The sequence below is a fragment of the Ambystoma mexicanum genome, chromosome 9, assembly GCF_040938575.1.
Source record: "Ambystoma mexicanum isolate Mex_15411 chromosome 9, UKY_AmexF1_1, whole genome shotgun sequence".
Taxonomy (NCBI): Eukaryota; Metazoa; Chordata; class Amphibia; order Caudata; family Ambystomatidae; genus Ambystoma; species Ambystoma mexicanum.
Window position 1 is genome coordinate 1,044,437,554 of NC_090931.1, and position 24,710 is coordinate 1,044,462,263.

Sequence of the window (24,710 nt, forward strand, 5' to 3'; positions counted from 1 at the left end):
ACAACAAAATTTTACGTGGCGCAGAATGCATAGGCTTGAAGGGTGGACCCAAGAGCCTAGTCAGCACCACATTGAGCTCCCACAACGAGGGCCGGAGCCTTCACCAGCGGGAACTAACGGAAAAGTCCTTTGATGAACACCTTGACCAGGCAGTGTGACCATAATGACGACCGTCCCGGAGTTCTGATGTAGCGAGAGATAGCCGCCAGATGAACCTTGGAGGCATGAGCCAACCCTGCTTTGGCCAACGACAGCAAATATGGCAGTACCTGCAGAGCCGTAATCCGTAGAGGGTTGATCTTCTCTGCACAGCACCAGACCGCAAACTTCTAGCACTTATGTCCGTAGCATGTAAGTGTAAACAAAGCCTTGGCAAGCACCTCCTTGCAGTCCGCTGGGATATCGTATCGCTCCAAACTCGAGCGCTGCAGGAGCCAGGCCTGCAAGTTCAGCGACCCTGGGTCGTGGTCAGGATCACTCTTCCTCTGGCGAGAAGATCTACGGCCGCCAGAAGCTTGACTGGAGGGGACGCTGTCTCGGCCACACCGGTGCAACAAGGTTCATTCTGCACCAGGACAGTCTGAGTTGATTGACTAGTCGAAGAAGCAACGGAGGGAACGCATACAGAAACAGGCCGTCCCAGGGGAATGAGAATGAGTCCCCCATGCTCCCCGGCTGGGGAAACCAGCTGGCGAACCTCAGGCACTTGGTGTTCATCGCTGTCGCAAACAGATCGATCTGGGGATTGCCCCATCGACCGAACAGAAGATCCACTTGGTCCTGCCGAAGCTCCGCCTCTGGCAAGAGCGCAGCTCCGTGATGAGGGAGTTGGCAATGGTGTTCTTCACTCGTGCTAGATGAAATGGGACTAGGAACATCCTCTGGGCAACAGCCCAGTGCCATAGGTCCTGCACCTCTCTGGAGAGCGCTGGGGATCTGGTGCCCCCCCTGCTTGCTGATGTAGAACATTGTGGTGGTGTTGTCCGTAAAGAACGGTATCACCTTGCCCTTGAGGGACGGAAGGAAAGACTTGAGGGCCAAAAACACTGCCCGCAGCTCCAGTAGGTTGATATCCAACGACTTCTCCGGTAGCCACAGGCCCCTTGCGTGGAGACTCCCGATATGCGCCCCAACCTTCCAGGTAGGTGTCCGTTGTGACAGTCTCCTGATGAGTTGGTGTCTGGAAGGCTACGCCAGCCGACAAACGCGCAGACTTCCCCACCACCGTATCGCTCGACGGAAAGTTACATTGAAAGATCTTGTCCTCGAAGCTTCCCGATACCTGAATCCAACGGACATCGAGGAACTCTTGTAGTGCTCGCATCCGCAGCCTGTACAGCCGAATGAGGTATATGCACGATTGCCGAGAAGGGATTTGATGGACCTCACCCTTGCAATGTTCAGGGTCAACAGCCGTTGTACCTTGCCCAGGATGGCTGCTATCCTCTCCTCCGACAGAGACACCAGGCATGAGACCGTGTTGAACCGAGACACCAGACACCGTCAGTCTTGCGATGGCACCAAGCAACATTTTACATAGTTCATGGAGAACCCCAGCTGGACGGTTTTCGCCGTGTGTGCGACAGCGATCTACCTCGATTTTCACTCGGATGAGTCAGTTGTCTAGATAGGGGTAAACATGGATCCCTTGTAGACGCAGACGCGCCGCCACTGGCTCCAGGCACTTGGTGAAAACCCTTGGCGCTGACTTCAAGCCGCAGGGAAGGGCCTTGAACTGATATTGTTGCCCTTGTACCACGAAGCACAGAAACTTGCGCTGTCCCTTGTGAATGGGGATGTGAAAGTAGGCATCCTCCAAGTACAGCAACAACAGGCAATCCCCCCTCTTCCAGCTGTCCTAGCACGTTCTGAAGGGTGACCATCCGAAACTTCTGGGATCTGATGTACTTGTTCAGAGGTCTAGGATGGGACTCCAACTGCCTGTCTTCTTTTTGATGAGGAAGTACCAAGAGTACACTCCGGAGCCTCTTTGGAACAAGCTCTATCGCACTCTTCTTCAGCATGGCCTGCTCCTCCAGTAGAAGCTGAGGGACGTGGTTTTCCTGCCTGGTCACTGGTGGTATGAGAGGACACTTGTTGGAATACCAGGGTGTGTCCATGGGCCAGAGCATCCAGCACCCAATGGTCGGTGGAGATGGACACCCACACGTTGACGAAGCTGAACGCTGACGCGGAAGAGCCAGAAGATTTCTTCCTCATCGTCGCCGAGACTACCGAATCCGGTGAAGGCTGGGACCTCGAACACTTCGGTGCAGAGTGGCACCCTGTACTTTTCGTACCGGTCACTCTTCGCCAGGGCCGAGGACTGATTCTTCATAAGGGACAGCCCCTCGTCCCAAATGTCATCCAATAGAGGGATAGACAGTGAGCTTTTCCTCTTTGCCTTGTGGCTTTGGTACAGGAACCCCTCTTTCTTCGGAGGGGGGTTGGGGGGAGAGGTTCAGCTGAAACAGGTCCGAGGCCCTAGAGATCATGGCATGGAAGAACAAGTTACTTTCTTACTTGGTTACGTTCTTTTGATGGGATGTTCCGACGACTTATTCCACATCTATGACGGGTAATCACCACAGCTGGGCTGCATTGGAAAATGTTCGCCCTTTGCGTCCTGCATCGATGACGTCGATACGGTGTCCTCGAGGGCCTCAGTCGAGCCGACGTCACTGGATGTTACAAGTAGGACGCACGACGCCCATAGCCTCAGTTGTCGTTTTTTCCCAGAACGTGTGGCACCAATCTTCTGCCAGAATACTACAGAAAGCCTTGCGGAAACGGAAGCTGCAATCACATAAGAAATTCTGTAGAGGGGCAGGTAGGGAGGGAGCAATGTGGAATACGTCGTCGGAACATCCCATCGAAAGAAGGTTACCAGGTAAGAAAGTAACTTGTTCTTCGAAGGGATTGGTTCCTCCGACATATTCCACATCTATGACAGACTCCCAAAGCAGTACCAACGTATGGAGGTGGGAAAAGAATTTAGAAGTTTAGAATGCCCAATTAAATTGCAGAATAGAGGACTGCCTAACTAAAGGCCAAATCTTGTGCATGGACAGTATCCAGGGAGTAGTGTTTCACACAAGTATGGACAGAGGCCCATGTGGCTGCTTCACAAATGTTACGAATGGGAACAACCCTCTCCAGAGCAGTGGAGGCAGCCACACCCCTAGTAGAATGGGCCCTCAAGCCAACCGGAGGGTCCTTACCCGTCGGACGGTAGCATTCCAAGATTATCCATCTGGACAAGGTCTGCTTAATAACAGCTTGACCCAAACGCCTTACAGCGTATCCTACAAAGGGCTGATCTTCCACGCTGCCCCGGGACATGCGTGAGATGTAGAAGCTTTACGCTCTCCTAGGATCCAACCTATGGAGTCTCTCCTCTTCCTTATCAGGATGCGGAGGAGGATAGAAGGCCTGAAGAATGACCTTCTGGCTTAAATGAAATTCCGACAACCTTCGGAAGAAAAGGACGAACCCCGAGGACAAACCTGTCCTTATGGAACACCGTGAAGGGTGGCTTAGCAGATAGTGCCTGCAACTCACTCACTCTGCGAGCGGAAGTAACTGCAACTTAAAATACAGTTTTAAAGGACAACAGTCTCAAAGGGCAAGAATGTAAAGGCTCAAACGGAGCTCCCATTAGGAATTTTAGAACCGGTACAAATCCCAACCGGGCACCTGGAAAGGCGACGGTTGGAACACATTAGTGAGCCCTTTCAGAAACTGAGAAATTAAAAGGAATCTTAAAATAAGAACACTCAGATGAGCGCTTAAATATGGACAGCGCCGCCAGGTAACCTTTAATGGTACCCACTTGCAGGCCCTTGTGGGCTAACGAAAGCAAAAGAGACAGAACCACAGGAATGGCACATGAAAAAGGATCCACATTCTGAACCCTGCACCAGTCGCAGAACATTCTCCAACAGCAAGCCAAGCATGAAGGTTGAGTGGCTTGACCTCTGGATGGAGAACCTGACCCCCCTCCCGTGAGAGCAGATCCGTCTCGGTAGGGAAGACAGCGTGGAGGGCAGATGGACATGTCGAGAAGGTCCGGGTACCACGTTCTCCTGGCCCATGCTGGAGCAATGAGGATCACTCGGGAAGCGACCCTCCGCAGCACTCGTGGAATGACGAGGACTGGAGGAAACTCGTACAGTAGTGGGAAGGACCACTCCACTACAACCGCGTCCCCTAAAGCTCTTCTTGGAGGAAATTCCTGCAAGCAGAACCTTTCGCGCTTCTGGATGACACTGGTGGTGAAGAGATCCACTTGTGGGGTCCCCCAAAGGGCGAAGATCTCCAGGAGACTCCTGAGCCAGCTCCCACGCGAGACCGTGCTCTGCCTGCTCAGAGTGTCCGCCACCACGTTTTCGTCTCCGGACAGATGAACTGCCGAGATCGAAATTTCCTGCTGGATGGCCCAGAACCAGAGCTGCATCGCCTCTCTGCACAGAGGGAGAGACCCTGCCGCCCCTTTTTGTTGAGGTAGTGCATGGCCACTGTGTTGTCTGTCAGAATCAGGACAGTCTTCCCCTGCACAGACGGCAGAAAAGCCTTCAGGGCTAGCCTGATGGCCCTCAGCTCCAACAGATTGATATGGAGTCTGGACTCCGACAGAGACCAACGACCACGGACTGTCAACTTGTTGGCATGAGCGCCCCATCCTGTGAGGGACGCGTCCGTCACGATCGTCACCTCCGGCCAGGGTAGCCAAAATGGAGCCCCCTTCATCAGATTGCCTTCGTCAGCCCACCACAGAAGATCCTGGGCGACCAAGGGCGGCACCTGAACGGGGTCCGACATCCTGCCAGAGGACTGCGACCACTGGAGCTTGAGAGCCCATTGCAGAGATCACATCCGCAACCTGGCCTTTGGCACCAGAAGAATGCAGGATGCCATGAGGCCGAGCAACCTCAAGAACTCGAACGCCGGGAGACTCTGGGCATGTTGAAACTTGTGCACCATATGCAGAATGTGATGAGCCCTCACCTGGGGAGGCGAACACTGCCCCAGAGATGTGTCGAGCACTGCTCCGATGTACTGGAGCCGCTGGGTAGGTGTGAAGTGGGACTTCTTGAAGTTGAGTGAGAAGCCCAGCTTGTGAAGGGAGCGGCAGGTGACTGACAGATGATCCAGGACTTGCTCGGGAGAGCGCGCCCTGATCAACCAATCGTCCAGGTCGGGTTAGACGTGAATCCCTCCTTTCCTGAGATATGCTGCCACCACCACCATGAGCTTGGTGAAGACCCTCGGGCGGAGGTCAATCCTAACGGCAGGACCCGAAACTGAAAATGCTAGTCGCCAACCATGCACCTCAGGTACTTCTTGTGCTTGGGATGAATCGGCACATGAAATTAAGCATCCTTGAGGTCGAGAGACACCAACCAGTCCTGAATTTGAAGGGCCTGGAGGACCTGAGAAAGAGTAACCATCTTGAACTTGTCCTTCCTGAGGAGCATGTTCAAACCATGCAAGTCCATGATGGGTCTCAATCCCCCGTCTTTCTTCGGGATCAAAAAATATGGTGAATATCATCCTTGTTCCTCGCCGCTACAGGCACCAGTTCCATGGCACCTTTCTCCAGCAGGGATTTGATTTCCTGCGCAAGGAGCGGATCCGGACACTTCAAAGAGATTCCCTGGTGGATTGTCGTGAGGCCTCTGCCGGAAAGGAAGACAGTAACCGTGGGCTATGATCTCCAGAACCCACACATCTGAAGTAATGGCACGCCATTCTACAAGATTCTGCGCCTGCCTTCCCCCAACCGCGAACCATGGGACATGGACTCATGACTGAGCTAACGTGGCTGCAGCAGTGCCTGAGGGCAAAGAGGCAACTGCCCGAGCGGCCTTGGCACCTCAAGTACCTTGTTTTCCACCTCTGGTACTCCTACGGTGGCCCCTTTCACTTGCAGCTCCCCTGATCTACCAAAAGAGTAGTATTGAAAGGAACCTCCCCTCCATTGCTGTGCCCTAGGACGAAAAGGCGGAGGTTGGCGAACTACAGCGCTCAACGACTTTGCTGCAGCTTTGGAGGTCTGCAACCTCTCAAGGCTCTCGTCAGCCTTGCTGCCAAAAAGATGGACACCATCAAAGGGCATGTTGAGAAGCCGGGACTGTACATCAGGAGCAAACCCCGACTTCTGCAACCACGCAAATCTGCGCATCATGGTGCTCGCTGCCATGGACATGTCCAGACCCAACTGAACGGATTCACACGTGGCATTCTTGCCATCCTGAACGAGAGCAAGAAAACCGTCCCGTTCCTCCTTCGGGAATATGTTCAGCTGCCAAAGAGAATTCCACAGAGTGCGAGTGAAAGCCATACCCCCTGAAGAAAACACTTTCTTCACCCAGCCATCAAAACTTTTGTCTTCCCTATCGGGAGGGATGGTAGGGTACGACGCCTGCTTTGCTGGGTCCGTAGCCACCTGCACCACCAAACTCTCCCGAGTGGGGTGCTTAGTCAAGTAGCAGGAGTTGCTACTGGCTGGATGGTATTTTTTTGGCAATGACTTGCTCACTGCTGGGAGACTCTCGGAGCAGTCCAAGCCGCTGCCGCCCTTCTCTGTAAAGCCATATGAAATGGCATCACCGGGTCGGTGGGTGGACCTTGGTCAAGGATATCTGCCAGGTCATCCTGCAGAAAATCCACTGGTGGCGCAGACCACCCAAGTACTTGGTCACCCTCGACATGAGGCGCCTGTACAAAGATTCAGCATGCATGCCAGGCTCAAGCCTGCCAACCTCAACCACCGGGGAGGTATTAAGACCACTGGCGTCGTGCAAAGACTGATACAGGTCTTCCAATAACAGGCCGTCCGGAACCTCATCAGGTACCAAACCTTCCTCAGACCCTTCATCCACCTCAGATATAATCCAGAGGCTGGAATAAATCCCTGGATGAGGGCACAGAAAAAGGTTCAAATACAGGCCTCACTGACTTCTTCAGGGCCTTCCTCGGAGTCTCCACTGATGCACAGGGTACCTCTGGTACAGCCTCCACAAAAGTGGTCGAGGGCGTCGACGGAATCAGCGTCGAGTGTGGCACAGATGGCTTCGACACAGGCCTCGAGGGCGGTGCCCCGAGCGGGTCCTTTGACAGCCTCATCGCCGATGACTTCCTCGGGGGCGGAGCCTTGAGAGAGTCCCTCGACGGACATGGCGCGGACGTCTTCTTAGAAGACCTCACAGGCTTTACCGATCTAGAGGGCGTCGAGGACTGGGACCTGGAGCGGGCAAGGCTAGAGTGATCCACCTTGTCTGACTGGGACCTCGAAGGTTCCCGGTGATCGCGCCGCCCGCCCCCAAACGTGTGCGAATGGTGGCCCTAGCACTTTCCTTGCCAGCTTCTCTCGAAGGCGCGGACGGAGCGGAGCCCTGTGACTCAAAAATCACCATCATTTCCTTTCGAAATGCGTCCCATTCCGCAGGAGAGGAATGCTTGGTAGGACAAGCTACCCGCCGTCTGGCGGAGTCCTCGGACAAGGACGGCGACCGGTGACAGCGCTTCCGCAAGTGCCTCGAGGAGGCAGAGGAATAGTGGGACCCACCCCACGACTGAGACCCCCCCCCGTGGACTTACGCCAACGACGTGGAGAGTCGCCCCGTGAATCGCCGGTCGAAAGCACAGCGGATTTTGACTTTCAGGGTTTGGAAACCCTACCTACAGAAAGCTTCCGCTCCTGCAAGGCCTTCGACGTTAACGACTGGCAACCGTCACAGACATCGGTGGCGTGGTCCGCGACGAGGCACCTGTGGCAGACGTCGTGAGGGTCCGTAAGTGACATCTTGGAACTTCTTGAATCCCGACCGCGGGGTAGAAGACGATGAAGACATGATATCTTCACAAACACCAAGTTCGAACAGAAAAACCGAGGCGCGCCGAGATCTCCGAAGCAAACACGTTCGCGCAAAAAATTGAACTGAGGCTACGGGCATCATGCGTCCTACTTACAAGATCCGGTAACGTAGGCTCGACGGAGGCCCTAGAGGACAGCGCATCAACGTCATCGATGCAGGACGCAGAAAATTTTCCGAAGCAGCACAGCTGTGGCGATTACCTTCAGATGTGGAATACGTCGGAGGAACCAATCCCTTCGAACTAGCCTATCTCGTCGGGTGCTGAGGCTCTGGGCAGCGGGAACGGGAGGGTCTCCTAAACCGCCGTCATCATCCGTGCCAGTCGTCGCTGTGTCCGGGTCCATATCCTCCTCGGTGGAGGGTGAACTCGGAAGGGGGCATGCCTGATGGCCCCGATATCTTCCGTTGCCGCGGGATCTTCCATCGGCAGAAAGGGCATCGAACACAATGTGTGGAGTGCCTGGAGAATGTCCACCGAAATGCCTGCTGGGGGTTTAGGTGGTCGCTCAGGTGGCCTAAGTGGGAGCGATGGAGACAGCTTTGTAGGGTTCTCCAACTCCTCCACAGCCTGCTCACCCTCCTCTGTCTCGTCGGCACTCTCGAAGTCTCCCTCGTCGGGATTCTTCCCGTAGGACTTGGCCTCGAACTGCTTGTCCACAATGGTCTGGAGAGTAGAAAGCTCCTCAAAGATGCCCGTGCCCCACAGGACTACCGTGCCCCCCCCTTCTCTGCAACCAGGGGAGACTGTTTCGGGGGAGATGGGCATCACCTTCTCTGGTGTCTTCTCTATGGGTTGAAAAGACAATTCCCTCCTGGCAGGCAGGGAAAAACTTGGGGACCGTACCCTGCGAACCCGGGCCCACTGCCTTCGCTAGGGGCGCCTTCGATGGAAGGCTTTGCCGGGTGAATCTGGGCCTGCATGACGGGCCTTCACTGTGGGGTGTGTGGACGGTCAGTGCCCCACTCGCCCTTGGCCTTCTCTAACTGGCCCGCCCAGGACTTCTGCATAAGCTTACCCGGGTGGTCCGACTTCCTCTTCTTCGCCAAACAAGAGCAATGGCTTGTGGGTGAAGGTGCTGGCGACACCGAGCTCGCCATGGCCACCGGGGAGCCCGTCGCAACGGTGCTACTGGTGTCTGTGGACTCAGTGCTTAGACTTAGGTTGGGCCCCTGTCGCCAGAGCGCCCTCAAAGGACTTCGAAGACCGCTCAGTTTTCTTCTTGTGGCTGGGCGAGGCATGCTGCCGGGACTCACCCGTAGCAAGGACCTTGGCCTGGAGCCACTCGGAGACACCTGCGCCGATCCTTCACGGTGCGGGAGACCATCTCCTTGCAAAACGCAGTCTTCCTCCACATGCGTTTGGTCTGAATTTAGGCAACAGAGGCACAGGGAGTGTCCAAGCAGATGTTCCGTAGGGCAAATTCTGAACAGAGGCATCGAGTCTTCCTTCTCCTCAGCCATGTCCACGCGGAGTAGGCCTCAAAGAATCTTCTGGAATCCTAACTATGAAATTCCGCCATTGCAGTGCACTGGAAAATCCAAAAACAGGCCCCTGTATATCGGATGATGGGTCGATGGAGCTTGAGGCTCGATTGTCTGAAAAAAAGAGCAAAACTCTGCAAAAAAGTGCAAAACGCAGTAAAAAGCATGAGAGCTAATCACGAGGACTACCACCACTCGAACGTGCAGTAAAAAACTGAAGATGGCTGCCAGAGGAGGGGCTTAGGTAGAGGGCAGTCATTGGCTGGGGAGCAGTACGACCCAGAGACCAGTGATTGGTTGTTAGGAGAAAGACAGTTCAGAAGTGAAACTGATTTTTTTCTTTACTGCTGAGGATTCCCAGCCTGACAGGGAATATTCATGAGCATGTGAATCCATGCCAGATCCCATGCTGGAGAACTGGTGTTCTTCTCCATGGCTATTCGGTTCCAGCAGCAACTGCGGTGGAATTTCAACCAGCTCTGAGAGGATGTCCAGGTGGCTTACTTTGGAGTTGATTGGTCCCACCAACTCAAAGGGTCGATACAAATTTGGAGCTTCAGCACAGCAGCAGGGCTTCACTGGGAAAACCAACCGGACAGCCAGCTCGCCAATTGCCTAAAAGTGCATTCCGGTCTCCTAGGAGACTAGGCACAAGGAGTTTCGGGCACCTCCCTCGCTTCCTGCCAGACACCCTAGAGCCAGAGACGGGCTTCACTCGTGATTCCTGCCAAAAGGCAAAGAACAAAGGGACCAAATATGGTTTGGCACGTAGAGTAAATCTCAAGAAGGACCTTTCCACAAAGCAATGGTGAAAAATGACCGGGCCATTTTGACAGAAATGGCACCAATGGGTGCTTTACTGCAGCTGGGAACGCAGTATACTGACCCACTGCCACCAGCCATTCATCGAGGAAAGGATAACACAATATTGTTGCATGAGAAGCTAGACTAAGGGGATACTAAGTTACCCCTCCAGCACTCTATTGTAAGATAGTGTGTGCTGGGTCTAGAAAGTTACAATGTAAGAAAAGTCAATTTCACTTCACTGCTCTTGGAAACAGTTTATCCAAGAGAAGGTATTTAAACCTTGGGGAAATCTGAGAGACTTCCCTGTGTCACTGCACTGAAGGTGCAGTGTGACAGAATGTAAAAGATGATGCCTATGGAGTTTGTCAGACTCCACAACCAAAAGAAACAGTTCAAATAACAGAAAAAATACATGAGAGAGTGGGGGAAAAAAGGGTCTCTCTCCAGGTTAAAAATTCAAGTCCTCAAAAACCAGCAAAGTTGCTGGGGGTCTCAAAGGTAGAGAGGAATTAGCACATTTCTGAGAATTCTCCCCAACAAACAGGAATATCCCCACACAACCGCCTGTTGACTCTAGTCCTTATTCATACAAATAATGCCAGACACGAATCCCTTCTGCACAGCGCTTGGTGTCCATCATAACTGGGGAATAAATTCCTGCCACCATTTCTTCGGTGGCATATAAATTATCCTCCGGACCAGTCCCCAGTTTAGCATTAAAGTCACCGCCCAAAACTACACATCCATTACCCACAGAGAAACTTGCATAGAGTTCCTCAAGGACTAAGGTCAACCCACCCAGGCAGTTTTTTTACCATACTGTTTGTGGGGGATGTTCTAAAAATGTATAACTACAAGGTCGAACTGGCCTGAGTTTAAGGATTTTAAAAACCAGTATGTATTGCTTTGGAGTTGTCAGAATCACCTGCATGCTCTAGTTGGGTTTTAAACCAATATACAAATCCCATCATAATGCCTCCCATGCTTTTTTTTCTGCAATACAATGATACGAGACAAAACCCATCAACATTGATATCCTCCTGTGAACATGTTTCCTGCAGCAGAATAACATCTACCTCATTCAGTACAATCTGTCGCCGCATGGGCCAAAATAGTTTTATTTCCGGCACAGTCCATGACGGTAGAGACAGTTTCATCCCCCTCCTGCCGAATCCCACAGCAGCACCTAGTGACAGCTCCTAACATTGCTTGTGGGCCTCCACGGGAGTTTCACATCATTCAATATCATCCATATGGGACAGGCAGGCGTATTGATTTTGAGTTAATATCGGGATAGATGCACTGCCATTTTGCCCAGACACTCCCACCCTCCTGGATCCCCACCAAGTGACTGCTGAGCCACATGTGGCGTGATCCAACTTGGCCACAAGGGCAGGTTTACATTGTCATGACCCCTGGCTCTAGTAGGTGCTCCACCTCTCCTGGGGGTAAAAGATGTAGTGGTACTAGCCAGGCCCTGCAGTGGTGGTTAAGTTAACCACCACAGAGTCCCCCGAAATTGATTTTGTCAAAGAGCCCGCGCACGGTACTCTAAGGGCTATTAGCATCGAACAGGGATCTATAAGACTCCCCATGATAGGAGAGTTGACCTATTGAGCTGATTTATTAATCAAAGCCCCACAGTCCTCACTATGCCCAATCCCCAGAGTTGGTACATTGAGTATTACAGCCAACAGGGGGCAAGGCTTCTGGGGGCAACTGAAAGGCGGGGGGGGGGTGAGTCGGAGGGGAATGTCACCTTGTGTCCGTCCTCCCTTGTGGCAACAGTTGTGCCCCTCCTTGAGTACCCCAACGTATCAGAAGCTGGGGTGGTGGCAGTGATCATTCTAACAAGGGGGGGGTGCACATACTGGCTGGGCACACGGAAGGAGCATGAATTTCCAAAGTGACCACTAATTCTTGACTTTGACTCATCATATTCACCACACCCCCACACCCCATGTACCACTCCCCGGGGGTTATATGCGGTCATACAATGGGGTTTCAGGTTCCCTGTGCAGTCTCCTTCCCTGTGATGTTACAGGTCAGACAGACCAAGCTCACTGCTTAAAGTCTCAACCTCTTTTTTTCCGGTGACCTCACCTGGTCATCCAAGATAGAGGGTATTATACCAGTTTTAAAGGTTGTCAAAATATTTATCAGGTGCAACATCACTTCTCTATCTAGTCCTTCAATACTTCCTCCTCCCAGACAACCCTGTGGGTCCATTGTCAAAGGGAGAGTGGCAATATTACCCTCCTGGAGAATATTACGGCATGTAGCCTGGGCACAGGCCCTCGTAGGTGGAGGGGGCATTGGCTACTAGTACAACCTCCTGATTAGACAGTGTGCCCGTGTTAGCCATGCAACATGGACCGTCCCCTACTCCAGGTACAGTGGCACTGTATCCGAGGGGTTTAACCGGGTAGTTTGTCAAATGGTTGTACGTCTCCCGGTAGAGGCAATTACCTGTTCTGCAATCCTATTCTGTTCATCTAGTCGTATGACTTTGTAAATAGGAGTGCAAGGTCCCCCCTTTTCGAGCCCTGTGACACCCCTCATACCCACTCTGATGATACCACCATTTTCACCAATGGGGATTTTTCCTTGTCCCCCGTTTTCCTAACTTATTTGGGACCCTTGCTCGCCAAAAGCTAGTGGTTACTTTATGTTTTATCACGCTCGGTATCCTACTAGGCCGTGACCATATAGCGGGTCCATTTTGTCACTCCCGAGGTCACCTTAGATGAACACCAGGTGAGAGCAAGAGGATGGGGTGGGGCTAAAAGTCAGTTCAGATACGAGTAGGAAAAAACCCATTGGTAATATTTCAAGTTACACAATTCTTTTAAAAGAATCAATCACAATTAGTTAAAATTGTTAATGGATAAAAAACAAGTGATCAAAATTTATGAGAATAATTAAACAGCAAATAGGGATCATCTACCAATTATTTAATCTGTTAAATTACAAAGCAATTCAAATCGCCAACCTAAATTAGCTTTAAATATTCAGATCTTTCGATATTAGCTTCCTCTATAAAAGTGGGGTGAACAGCACAATAAAAAGGCCCAATCCTCAGGTCTTGGGGTCAGAGAATTACTCCAAACACAGATCACAAACCCCAATTAGCCACCAGGCAGCCACACTGAGGGAGAGAGCATGCTTGCAGCCCTATGCACCCTCCCCAGTGGGGAATTAGTCAGAATGTTAATATGACCATTACGTAATAGCAAGTCAGGGGTCACCCCGAGTGAGGATGACAATGCATTACTTACCGTAAAAGCATTTCTGATGGTTGTATCTGCTTAGATTCACATGCTGTGCATAGGTCCGACATCCAGTGGTCACTGCGGAGTATTGCATTTTGTTTTTCGTAGTCGAAAAGGGGACGTCGACAAGGCGTGTCTGTAACACTATCCCTATAGTGACGTGCGTTGTACCCACAATCCCTCACGCGTCGAGGTCCCTCTGTTTGTATTTTTCTGCCCTGAGGGAGCCTTTTAGCCGTGAGTGAGTACAGAAAAGAGAGAAATATATATAAAAGGATGTCTATGTTCCTTCCATCCGAGCGGGGAGGAAGGGTGGGCGCATGTGAATCTAAGCAGATACAACCATCAGAAATGCTTTTACGGTAAGTAATGCATTGTCTTCTGATGTTTGTTAATCTGCTTAGAATCACATGCTGTGCATAGACTAGCGAGCAGTACCCGGAGTTGGCGGTGGGTTATGAGAAGGAACAGTAGAGAAAAGAGGTCTTAATACTGCCTGCCCAACCTGGGAATCAGATCTAGAGTGTGCATCTAGACAGTAGTGTTTTGTAAATGTGTGCACAGAACTCCAGGTTGCCGCTTTGCAGATGGACTCAAGGGGAACATTTGCAATGAATGCTATGGAAGCCCCCGTGCCTCGAGTGGAATGTGCTCTTGGCTTGAAGGGTAGTTCTCTCTTAGCAAGAGTGTAACAGAGAGTGATGCATTGAACAATCCATCTAGATATAGTGGATTTTGAGACCGCATCTCCTTCTCTTCCTGCTGCCACCGAGACAAAGAACTGATTAGTCTTTCTCAGTGGTCTGGTTCTTTCCATGTAGAACATGACAGCTCTGCGTACATCTAGTGTATGCAGATTTTTTTCTCCCGAGCTGGAAGGGTTTTGAAAGAACGTTGGTAGTTCTATAGTTTGGTTTACATGAAATTTCGAGATGAATTTAGGTGCAAACCTTGGGTGTGTGCGTAGAACCACCTTATCTTTGTGAACTGTTACGAAGGGGTCTAGTACAGAAAGAGCCTGTAGTTCACTTACTCTCCTAATGGAGGTGATAGCTATTAGGAAAGCAGTCTTAAGGGTGATATCTTTAAGAGTTGCCTTGTGCATGGGTTCGAAGGGAGGTCCCATGAGTCTGGAAAGTACCACATTTAAGTCCCATCCGGGAGCTGGGTTAGCTATCTGAGGGTGTATCCTCTTTACCCCCTCCATGAAGGCTTTGATAACTGGTATCTTCCACCACGACACTTTAAGTTGGGAAGTGGTGTATGCAGAAAGTGCCGCTAGGTGGACTTTAATGGAATTGAACACTAAACCTGAATCCAGTAAATGGGTCAAGTATAGAATAATGTCAGTAGGAGAGCAGTCAACTGGGTTGATGCTAGTACCTCTACACCAGATAACGAATCTTTTCCATTTGCTAGAATAGCAGTGTCGAGTATTAGGTTTTCTGGCTTCCCTGAGGATGTCCATACATCTCTGTGGGAGTTGTAATTGTCCAAATTCTATGATCTCAGGAGCCAGGCTGCTAAGTTCATGGTCTGAGGGCATGGATGCAGTGTTCTGCCCTTGTCTTGTGACAGCATGTTGTACGGGCAGGGAAGTTTCACTGGGGGAGATAGGGACATCTCCATCAAGTGAGCGAACCATGGCTGCCGGGCCCACATTGGGGCCACTAGTATCATTGTAACCTGCTCCTGATGCATCTTGTGCACCACTTTGTTGAGAAGGGGAGTCGGGGGAAAGGCGTAAACAAATTTCCCTGACCATAGAATCGACAGACCGTTCCCCTTGGACTGGTTCTGGGGGTACCTGGAGGCGTAACTTTGGCATTGTGAGTTTTCCAGAGTTGCGAACAGGTCTATTTCCGGGAAACCCCATTGAGTGAAGACGTCTAAGACGATGTCTTTGTGTAATTGCCATTCGTACTCTCCGGGCAGGGGGAAGTCTCTGCTGAGTTTGTCTGCTAGAAGATTGAGTTCCCCTGGTACATGTTGTGACAGTAGGAACATGTTGTGTCTGAGAGCCCACTTCCATATATTCTGGGACAGTTTGGACAGTCCTGGAGAGTGAGTGCCTCCTTGCTTGAGGTAGTTCATGGCTGTGGTGCTGTCTGTGAGGACCATCACTGTCTTTTCTTGTAGCTGTTTCTGAAAGGCTTTCAGTGCTTTGAACACCGCTAGTAGTTCCAGCAGGTTTATATGCTTGGATGCTAAGCTCGGAGTCCAAACTCCGTGGGCCGTCTGATGGGATAGGTGAGCCCCCCATCCTGTAAGGGATGCGTCTGTGGTTAGAGTGGCTTCCACTGCGGGTGTGGCAAAAGTTTTCCCTAATAACAGGTTTTCTTTTGTCCACCACCGTAGCGAGAGAACCAAGGCCTGCGAGACCACCACTAGATCGTCCCATTGTCCGTTGGCCTGACACCACTGGCTGTAGAGCCACTCTTGCATTGGGCGCATGCGCAGGCGCGCGTGAGGTACCAAATAAATACATGACGCCATCATCCCTAGCAAGCGCATTGCTTTGCGTACCGTCACCTCTCGGCCTGCTACATAATCGGGAATTTGAAACAGCATGTTTTGGACCCTCTCGTTGGAGGGGAATACGAGGCCGTCCTTTGTTCGAATTAGAGCCCCTAGGAATTGTTTGGTTTGGCTGGGATCTAAGCTGGACTTCTTTTCGTTGATGGAGAAGCCCAGTTGGGACAAAAGGTCTACGGTCTTTTGGGTATTGGAGAAGCATGTTTCGTAAGAATCCCCTGTTATGAGCCAGTCGTCGAGGTAAGGGTATACCGGGATGGATAATCTGCGCAGGTGGGCCGCTGCCACTGCCAGTACTTTCGTGAATACCCTTGGTGCAGATGCTATCCCGAAGGGTAGTACTCTGAACTGGTAGTGTTTGTCCTCTATTTTGAACCCGAGGTATTTTCTGTGCGATGTCAACATTAAAATATGAAAGTATGCATCTTTCATGTCCAGTGTTGTCATGTAATCCCCTTGTGATAACAGTGGGATTACCTCCTGTAAGGTCACCATACGAAACTTTTGGGGTTTGACAAATATGTTCGCTGGGCGCAGATCTAATACAGGGCGCATGGTTAAGTCCTTTTTGGGTACAAGGAAGTACACTGAATAAATACCTTCTGTTACCTGTGATAGGGGGACGGGCTCTATAGCTTCTTTCTTCAGTAGTTCTTCCACCTCTTGAAGAAGAATGGAGAGGTGTTGCGGTGTCATGTGTCGGTTCCGTGGGGGTTTGTACTTCGGGGAACCGTTGAACTCTATGCAGTATCCGTGGGCTATGGTGGATAATACCCAACGGTCTGACGTGATTCCCTCCCATGCTGAAAGGAACGATGTTAGCCGGCCCCCGACCGGTGATGCATGGGAGGGGACCCGAATTTTCGGGTCATTTGCTGGTATTGGGCGTGGAACCTCTGGGGCTGGAGCCACGACCTCTTCCTTTGCCACGGCGTTGGCCTCTTTGACTGAACTGGGTGTTACCCTGGTTAGTGGGCCAGTTGGAGCCAGAGTAATATTGTTGTTGTTGGTTCTGCTGCTGTCTTTGGCCACGAAAGGAGCGTATTTTACCATAGCCTCGCCCGTTAGGGGGCCTAGAAATTTGATCAAGAGTCTTGATGGTATCAAACTCTTTTTTAGCATGTTCTAGGGCCTCATCTACTGCTTTCCCAAACAGATGCGTCTGTTCAATGGGTTTATTTATGAGGGAGGCTTGGGTTTCGGGCTTAAAACCTGAATTGCGTAGCCAAACGTGGCGCTTGAGAAGTATTCCCTGTACTAGGGAGCGGCCAGCCGTCTCAGCGGCATCTAGGGAGTTTTTAACGATGCCCTGGTTTACCAGTGTGCCCTCTGATATTATAGCTAGCAGGCGAGAACGCAGAGGTTCAGGTGCTTCCTCTGCTTCGCTGCGCAGCTTGTTCCACTGTGCATCTGCGTAGCTAGCTAAAAGTGAGTTGTTATTAGCAATTCTAGTAGAGAAGGCGGCGGAGGTCGTGATTCTCTTCCCCAGTGCGTAGAGTTTTTTGCCTTCTTTGTCTGGAGGTGCTTCACTAGTGGATAGTGGCACCCCTGCTCTTTTTCTTGTGTTGGTAACCACAAGGGAGTCCGGAATAGAGTGTCCTCTGATGTATAAAGGGTCAGAGGATGAAGGGCTGAAGAGCTTTTCTATTCTAGGGTTGACCCCTCTTACTAAAGCTGGGTTAGTAAGGGAAGGAGAAATTCTTCTTTTAATAGAAGCCAGAAGTGGAATAGATTGGCTAACAGGGGCTTTTTCTTTGATGACTTTTTCTACAAATTCAATGCCTGGAAGAGTTTCCCCTGTATCAATCTCAAAATGCGCTGCTGCCTTGCGCAATAGTGCATTGAGGGAAGGTTGGTCATCTATGGGAGAGGAGTTCCCATGTGAATCCTTGAGAGGAGAAGGGAGAAAGGCATCAGGGTCTGAATGTACTGATGGGGATTGCCAAGGCTGCACTGACGGTGAATGCCAGGGCTGCGAGGTAGCTGTATCCTCTTCAAACCCTGTAGCAGTGGTGTAAGGATCTTCTTCGAACCCCTCTTCCTCAAGTTCTACCTCTTCTTCTCCACCCAAACACTCATCTTCTTGGAGGTATTGCTCCTCCTCAGTGAGGTCAACCAGCCTAGGAATCTTGACTCTAGGGTCATCCTGTGGCCATTCTCTTTGTCTTTTGTGAGTGGGTGGGTCTTGGTTTCCTAGAAACCTTTCCATTTTCTCCATGCAAGAATGGAGTCTTTCAAGGGTCTCATGGGGTACCCCTGAATAGTCTAGAGGGGGGAAATTAGTGTTTTCGCCTTCGAATCGTTTCGAACGCTCCCACAACGTCGACGAGAGGTTCCCGTCTCCTTCTGAAAAGCCTTCAGGTAGTTCGGAAGCGTCCTTTGGAGAAAGGGGGAGTTCCTGGCTACTTTTATGTTTTTTCGACGCGGTATTCGACGTTTGTTTCGTCGTCCGCGTACGTTTGTCTTCGGCGACAATTCTCGCTAGGCTCTCGACCACGATTTTGTCCGTCGAGGGCTCTGGTGTCGACGTTGTGTGCGTTGCGCGTTGTACCTCGACGGTCGCTCTATGGAGCGTTGCGTCGGATGTTTTTGGGGTAGCGCCCGTGTTAGATGGAAGCCCAATCGCTGGTCGCGGCTGCGTTTGCGGGTGGGGCTTGTGACCTTTACGGTCTGCGGTAGACGCCGGAGTGCCCTGCGTCCCCTTCGGCGCTGATGGATCCTTCGTTCTCGACGAAGAAGAGCCGTGGGTAGTGTGTTTAGCCTTATGGGGTTTGTGTGCGTCCTTGTCGCCGGGGTGTTCATCCCCATAAGCAGGGCATGAGCCGAGCCCGTCGGGGCCGGGGACGGACGACGAGGAGCGGGAGCGCTCCTTCTGGGGGTTCATGACTTCCGTAACGGACGTCGAGTTATCGCACTCCTCGTCACTTTCAGTAACAGCGGCAGCGGGTGAGGAAACTGACTTCGACATCGCGTAGTCCGCCCACCTCTTAACCCTACGTTCTTTAAGAGTCCTGGGTTTTAAGAGCTTGCAGGCTGCGCAGCTGTTCTCTATGTGATCGAGGGGTAAGCAACGATTACAGAGCTTGTGCTTATCTTTCCAAGTATATTTGCCCCTGCAGCGTGGGCAAAACTTAAATGGTGTCCTCTCCATAGCTGAGGCAATAATAGCTGGCGATAACAACCCCAAGGGAAAGAAAGGGGAGAAAGAAAGACATTCTCAAAGAGAAGAGACAAAGTTCTAACCCCCACTCTCCCTACTGTAAGTTGGCCGTCGAGGCCAGGCCACGTGTTCGGCAGCGCCGAAGGATCTCCTCCGCTCTTCCTCTCCGTCGAAAATCAGTTCGGCGGAGAAACAGCTTCACAGCTAACGTCGAGGGGGAGGGATCGTTATCAGTATATTAAGTTATGACAAAAGGACCTAGGTCCGTGGCAAGTATAGCAATGTCTCTCTAGGAGCTCCGCGAAAGGCGACCAGAAACTGGGCGGAAAAAAACAATCTGAGGGACCTCGACGCGTGAGGGATTGTGGGTACAACGCACGTCACTATAGGGATAGTGTTACAGACACGCCTTGTCGACGTCCCCTTTTCGACTACGAAAAACAAAATGCAATACTCCGCAGTGACCACTGGATGTCGGACCGATGCACAGCATGTGATTCTAAGCAGATTAACAAACATCAGAAACTATGCTACGCTTCTCCCGCGTCCAAATTGCCTTCTAGGTGAAATATCCACAAAATTAGTAAAATGGTGACAGTTAATATGCAATCCGAAAAATAAAATTCAACAAGTAAAAACAGATTTTAAAACATACATTTTTGGTTACCAAGTGAGGAACCCCCGATTGACACACAGGCTGCCATAGTCTGACTCCCCGCCTTCCGGCAAATTAATGTACTTGGTGTTTCCTATGAGAGTATCTCCCACTTGTAGGAAGTAGCAAGCCCCTTCAAAAGTGTTAGGCAGGAAGCGTAACCATTCCACCGCTTACTACTAGTCTCTGTTGCATGTACTGCAATCCACAGTCCACAAACCAGAAACCCCAAAGGAGAGCACTGCTTGCAGTCTGGGGTTTTTACCAGAAACTATTCAGTTGTAGCTCAGACAATCACACAGAGGGGGAATTATTAACTTTCCAAGCCCCTGACGTGTAGGGTTTTTTGCAGTTCCGCGTGAAGAGGCTAACCTCAGAGGCAGCAGGCAACAACGCTCAAAACCAAAAAGGTAGCGGTTAACAGTTAGAATTTAACCATTAGTAATTATACAGAAATCCTGCCGGGACACTGTCGGAAGCAGGAAAAGCAAGGGCGGTAATAGGAGAATGGGAGCATTTGCAGTTTGGGAGAATAAAATGTAACAAACATTACACTGCTCCTCCAGCAAAAATAACCAAATGTTGTTTAGCTGGGGAGAAGTTACTTCGCTGGTTCCAGATGATGCTCACACCGCTTCTTCACCCCACAAGCCACTGTCACGGCACAGTCCTGCAGGGACTATCCTTTGCCGCGGAGGTGAAATTTATGCACAAACTCCAGGCAGGCATGTGAGCTCAACTACTCCTCTTCCTCCTCCTAGCACACCCAGGGACTGTCCTTTGCCGTCCTTCGCCCACCGCGAGTTGTTCACTTCCAGGCAAGGTGGAAGGCAAAGGGCTGGGAGTTTAGAACTCCTCCCTCGCTTACTGCCCTTCCAGACACTCTGGAGCCTGTGCGGGGTATCCACAGGATTCACACCAAAGACAAAACAGCCACTGAGGTCGTTCCCACCTAAAAATGGCAGGGGAAGACCTCAAACAGCAAGCATACAAGAAATGTCGAAAAAGAAGGAGCCCACCATTTTGGAAAACTGATGGCGCTTCTGTACTTTACCGAGGCTGAATTAACAGCCTGCGAGTTAAAGACTAAAAGTCATAAAGGTAAAACCACTGCCACCAGCCATTCATTTAAAACTAGCAATTGTAACAAAATAGTACAAGGCAAGTAAAACACTCCACTTAAGATGGGGTGTGCTGGCTCACTATATAAAATGTAAAGGGTAGTTCACCCAAGTACATGAAATAGAAATTAACAAGGGAGCACATAGGGGCAGCCCAGCCTAAGCCCAAAGGTTGTAGGGAGCTATAACTCCGATCATACACTACAGAGAGACAAAAAGGTCACCCATAAAAAGAGTAAAAGACTAGGTGAGAGGGAAACAAGATTCCCACTCCCCTAGTGACAAGGTAAAATAACTACAAAGACCAAGCAAAAAAGTTATGGGGTTGACACAGGTCAAGAAGATTTATCATAAAGATGAAAATTGTGCCCAACATAGCCATGTGTGCAGAAAAAAGTAACTTGGGTATGGGCTCTAGTGACGTATACATACTACCGTCTTCACATCTGAGTCGAGGAGTGGTGCATTTAAGAAGACACAGTCACACTACACCCACGGTTGTAATTTTCTGAGTAACTAGCACAGAGATAGATCAAGATGAGGAATCTGTGGGAGAATGCAATCCATTGAAACTTATTCCTCATGTGTGCACATCCTAAATCTTGTTGTAGCCTGCGTCATTATGTGTTATTTGGCCCAATCATTTGGTGATTGACGGTGGAGGCTCTCATCTGGCAAGTCCATTCTGTAGTCACCTCGGACACTTTCTTCAAGTCATACTCCTCTACCCATACAAGCGGCCATACCCTTGGGATCTTCTAAGGAACAGTAGATCATAAATCTGCCTTTCCATTACATTTACCCGAATATTAACCTTTATCAATGATTCTTGAAGGTTGTGTATGAAGCAGACTCATTTCTGTAAATATAAATACATGGTTCATTGTGAGGGATTAGGTGTGGTTAATGTATAAATACTTGCAAGAGTCTTTCACAGTTGGTGGTGTCCAACTAAAGGCCTTCTTTCAGTGCCATGTGTGAGGTCCTCTGCATCATGCCCTGCCGTGATGGCAGGATTTTCTTGGGCGCCTCGTGTTCAATTTGCCATCTGGACTGTGTACATGTGTTGCAGCTTTTATGCAATCTTTTAGCACAAATCCTCGACTCAGCCCATACGGCCATAGTGCTCATTTCAGAACCAGGTCCTCCCTCAAACCTTTCATGCCCCTTTGAAAAACAACCAACACCAAAATGGAAACATTGGCCTTGGTGAAAGTTATCTGCATTTTCCATCTGGGGAACCTTTAGAATCAATGCGTCTCTCGGTGCACAGCTAATTTTCATATGATTAGTTATTTATAACTAAGTGCGGACCTGGGGTTCGAACGTGTGTTGCTCCGTGTCGTCTTGCCCCTGAGCTATCCTCCCAAGACATAGTATAAAATTACTCTGCTCCATGAGACACACTGAGGTGAGGCGGTGCGGACCAAAGTACAAACAGGCATTGCTTGTTGAGGCAGACAAAAGAAATTGATTTCTCCCAGTCTTTGAAGAGCTTAAAGTCAGAGGCCTTTGGAGAAGACCGGACACAGGTAAATAAAAAAATGCTACAAGCGCTAAAGTGTTCTACAAGCAGATTTCTAAGCACATAGGAAAAATAAAGGAACAAAGGTCATATGGCCCAGCTGGCTCCATATTTACTACCCATTACGCAACATATGGAGTCATGGGTAACGAGAACAACTAGCAGAGCCACAGTGCAGGCCCCTGAAAAAGATTCTTAAAGCCAGACTGAAGCACAGAGGATAATTCAAAAATGGAGTTTGTGGTAGGAAGGAATCCATTCAAAGGTTTATGAAAAAAAAATAGGAGAGTTATCTTGCATTTGTGCCCAATGAATGCCTTTTCTGGATTTCTAGGGTGTTAATTTGACAAAAAATTTCAGGAACATGCACCATGCTGTGTGCAACAAGCATTCAAGGCAGAAGCAAAACACACACCAGGAAGTCTAAACCAATTCTTCACAATATTATACCTGAAAATTACCCAATGAGTCGAGGGCCAGTTTTGATTCTAATTAACAGAAAACCCGACCTCAGAAAAGTAATAAAAAGGTGTGGCTGCAGCCTACCTTGTCTCACAAAAATACAGCTCTGCTAACTCTGATAAATAAACTATGCAATATTACACAACGCTTGACTTGGTTTGAAAATTATGTACTTACATCATCATAGGCAAAATTGACAAATCCTTGCTGCATGTTATCTCTTCGCCGCAACACATCTTTGGGAACAAGAGAAAATGCTGTCAAAATTCTGTAAATTTATGCATTTACAATCTAAACACAATCACACTTGTAACATTACTTTAACACAAGGATAACAGTCCAATTATTAAATGGCTGTCAGTGTACTTCACCAAAAGCATTTTTGAGCTCTACATGAGGCAAATTCAGAGTGCAGCTGGGCATTTAGTGTTCGCTGAACACTAAAAAACACAAGGACACACAAAGTACTACTTCTTACAATGGACTTACTTTTAACAAGTACATTACTGAACTCTTGGTAATGTTCTCGACTAGTTAAAATGACTTAACTAATAATAGAATAATAGTCTTTGTGGCTTGTATCTGCTTGGAATCACATGCTATGCATTCTCCATCTAGTGGTGGACTACGAGCATTACATATTCTCGAATTTGAAAACAAGGCGCCGACAGGGGTATTCCTGTCACACTATCCCTTTTCTATATGCACAGAGGCCCACAATCATTCACACGTTGTGCTCAGATTGTTTTCCACCCTCGGTTGGAAGCAACTTCGCAATGAGAACTTTTTGACCCAGTTCAATGCGTTATCTCGCTCTGTGTGTCTGACATAACAGCCAAAATGAAACCTAAGGAAAAACGAAATACAGTTCACTCATTCAAGACTTACCAGTGATGTACGCACCTATTCCCAGTTTGTAAACCGTAACAAATGTATTTACACATTCTATTAATCATAGGTTAAATCATTGGCAACAATTAAGATATTAAATAACGTAATACCAGGGGACTGTACAGTGGGGAAGTGGGAAAGCTAAAAGGCGAAAGAAGACTGAAGACGGAGACCGACGGGCCCAAGAAATGTTCATGGCCTTAACCTTTACCAAGTCTTTGTCAGTGTGTAGTTATTACATGAATTAAATGAATAATAAACAAGGAGGATGTGTCCAAAGTGCACAGTTCAATGTTTAAATGAGGAAAAATTATTTTGCGTTTCTTATTTTACAGTTTTCCATTAAATATTAAACAATTTTTTTGTTTCCATCACTATATGCAAGGGAAAACGAAGAGACCACCACATTTTCTACTTCTGTGTAAAGTTTGCTTTATGTAGAGGGGTCTGCCAACGTGTGTACAAAATAGTTGATGCCACTACATGTTCTGTGGGGTTTCCTTGAGGTGGGGTAGGATCCTCAAATTCAACTCGTTTCGGCAGTGCAAGGTACAAATAAGAGCATCTTCTTCAGGGCGTGTTCATAGACCCTGTGGAATTAACAAGTTACTTACCTGTAACTATTGTTCTCCAGCATGTGTCTGGCATGGATTTGCATGCTCATGAATATTCCCCATCCTCTAAAAGAAAAAACGGTTTCACTTACAAACTGCATTTCTCTAAACCAATTGCTGCACTCTGGGTCATACTGCCCCCCAGCCAATGACTGCTCTCTACCTAAGCCCCTCCTCTGGCATCCATCTTCAGATTTGGTAAGCACATACAGTATCAGAATGCCAATAAGAGGCACAGAGGGGTATGGGGGAGGGTTCGCATGTGAATCCATGGCCAGACCCAGGCTGGATCACAATAGTTACAGG

General features: G+C 49.6%; 1 protein-coding gene across 2 annotated transcripts in view; it reads right to left on the minus strand.

Annotated features, from left to right (window-relative positions):
* The window catches only part of GCA (grancalcin), a 295,328-nt gene that overhangs the window by 23,360 nt on the left and 247,258 nt on the right, over nt 1-24,710 (minus strand). For both annotated transcript variants that reach the window (XM_069616320.1, XM_069616319.1), the window contains one exon: nt 23,077-23,135. In XM_069616320.1, the coding sequence (XP_069472421.1) occupies nt 23,077-23,135 (59 nt within the window). The remainder of the gene's footprint in view (nt 1-23,076; nt 23,136-24,710) is intronic.